The sequence below is a fragment of the Penaeus monodon genome, chromosome 30, assembly GCF_015228065.2.
Source record: "Penaeus monodon isolate SGIC_2016 chromosome 30, NSTDA_Pmon_1, whole genome shotgun sequence".
NCBI lineage: Eukaryota > Metazoa > Arthropoda > Malacostraca > Decapoda > Penaeidae > Penaeus > Penaeus monodon.
The window spans coordinates 26,478,441-26,481,141 of NC_051415.1; the positions used below are offsets into that span (position 1 = coordinate 26,478,441).

At 38.8% G+C, this 2,701-nt stretch overlaps 1 protein-coding gene across 1 annotated transcript in view; it reads right to left on the reverse strand.

Moving 5' to 3' along the window:
• LOC119592671 (mediator of RNA polymerase II transcription subunit 13-like) overlaps positions 1–2,701 on the reverse strand; it is a gene marked incomplete in the record, with an annotated part of 59,114 nt that overhangs the window by 10,964 nt on the left and 45,449 nt on the right. The window contains 3 exon segments of the mRNA XM_037941583.1: positions 112–348; positions 1,772–2,201; positions 2,444–2,620. Coding sequence (XP_037797511.1) covers positions 112–348; positions 1,772–2,201; positions 2,444–2,620 — 844 coding nt within the window.

Genomic DNA, 2,701 nt, shown 5'->3' on the forward strand with positions numbered 1-2,701 from the left:
TCAAGAGTACTATATAGTTCTGCATCAAAAACTTGAAAAGTGTACAGTGTTCATTTCGCTTAGTGACTGTGGTGGTGAGTTTTGGTGGTTGTACAGAGTTAGCAGTGGTACCTGGCAGCGGCCTGCATTAGTCCCGACTCCTCGATGGCCGTCACGCCACACTGGTCCAGGACCACTTCGTCGGGTGAGGGTAGTGGGGCTGGGGGAGACCGCTTGTGGAAGGGGATGCAGCCAGAGTTGGAGTTGCTGCTGCTGCCCCCCCTCTGGCGCCCGCCTCCCCCACCACCTCTCTCCCCGCGGCCCTTACTGCTGCTACACCCTTTACTACTGACCCGACCCCTTCTGCACCTGCAACGGCCAGTTCCACAAACACTCAAAACAAGCACTGGTGACCAATGGTTGGAAGATCAAGCATCAGCAGCTCTCTCTTGTACCATACACAGCAGAGATCATAACACTTGTGCAATATACGCTACTGCATTAAAATTGCAATAAATAAATGGCCACTGTACTGTTAATGTCCAGATATACAAAAATAATAATTAAAATCAAGTATGAATAAAATGATATTAATAAAAATCAAATAAAAAAAAAATTAACTGATGATTCCATAACCTAAATGTCCTTTCATTGCTAAGAATGATACCCCCTTGTCTTGTGATTATGTCTATCATTATCAAAGTTTAAAATACTATGAATTAAACTATATGGCATATTTTCCTTCCTACAGTTATGTAGTAGAAGTGAACTGATACCACGGGAAATAGTCAAGGAAAATAAATAATTAAGAAGTTATAGACAGGTAATTTTCACCAAATTCCTGCATCCCCTTCCTCCCAGCCAAAATCAATCTGGACACTACTAAGATGAAACCAAGGCTAAAAAATGTGTATTTCACTGATTTATGATACTGGTTCCCTCACCCTGGCTTAACTTATATGAATCTATAATCCGCAGCAAAATATATAGTTGAGCAATAGTTCTACAACCCACTGATACTGGCTACTATTCTTCCTTTAATAAGGTCTAAAATGAATCCTCAGAAATTTAGTTTCTCTAAAATCAATACATTTTTGTATTTTGGAAAAATTCAAGAAATCATAAAACATAAATGCTAAAGAAATGTATGAATTGTGCTGTTTGTTTGTCACCTCATTTTACATCTCACATATACCCTTTACCATATTCAGAATTCACGTCTTTTTCATTCACTACAATTAAGAGATTTTCTTTTTCTTTTATCCGCTATAATATCCATACAACTACTCTACAAAGAATATTCTAATTAAGAAAATAAAGTTAATGCAACTTTAGGTATCGTATTATCTGTTCCCCACATTATCAACTCCTCAATTTGCACTGTACTGCTGCATAGTATGATGTCTATAAACAAACAATAACATAAAATCAGGCATCATAATAACATCCTGCATTTACTTTCATGCGTCATGCAGAGAAGAGTGTGATACATTCATCTAAATGAAATTTGAGTGTCATAAATATCAGAAAATACATGTAACTTTACATCTAAGTCATGCAATAATAATGTTCTAATATTTCAAAGACATGTATTTGCATTTCCTATATATTGAAAATTCAAATAAAAGTATATAATATGAAAAATAATTATTTTAAGGATCAAATAAAGAAATAAAAAAGTAAAGTAGATTATACATATTAAGCAAGTTTCAAAATAATTTGCTGAGTTACCTACTTTCATCAGAGACTCAAATTGAACAACCAAGAACAATACACCAAAAGAGAAACATACTTGGCACAGGAGCAGCTGATCTTCGTTGCAGGGTCAGAGAAGTCCCACTGGCCAGCAATTTCAGAAGGGTTCAATGTCCCCTCTGGTGTCAGTCCATCACTCTGTGCCGGGGGCTGCTGGCCTGGACACTGGACTATGTCTTGCCAGACACGCTCACACATCTCCCGTGACCAACCGAGGCCTCGTCCCCCAGAGCTCAAGTACCCGGGGGCTAGTAAGGTGTGAATCGAGGCAGTGAAGGGGGAATTGTGTGAGGGAAGGCTCGTCCCGTCACTACCCTCTGGGGTGTTATCATTTGTAAGCCCACCTTTCATAGCTCCAGGAGAAACAGTATTGGTATTCACAACTGTCCCACCACGACTTGCCATTAAGTAGTCATCCATGTCTGTCACTAATGTGTAACATGTTGGATAACGCATTTTGTGGCCACCTGCAATATCAAACACTTGCCATGAAAATCTACTTTGCTACAGAAACTTAGATTCTTCCAGATATTAAGAAGTTTTGTTTTAAATTATGTAAATAATGAAACCAAATAGCTTACCCTCACTAAAGAAAATTAAAGTGCTGTCTATATCAGCATATTTCCAGACTTTATTGTAAATGATCGTTGTAAGGTATGAATCCTATTTACCAGATTTCTTCACTTTAACAACTGTCATGCATACTCACCCACAATAACCTCAACGGCTGCAGGCATAGTGGGTTCTGGGGAGTCTCCCTGTGATGCCTTTGTTTCAATAGGAAAGAACTGTCTCCACTCATCCAACAACTTCTGTGTTGATGGCTCAGACAGCCGATAACTCACACCAGTCAAGGTGCCACTCAACCCATATGGCCCCAATATAACTGGAGAGAGAGTAAAAGGGTTATTTAAAAAAAAACTGTGCTCATGCTGTAATACTACAATATACTAAGACTTCTTCACTC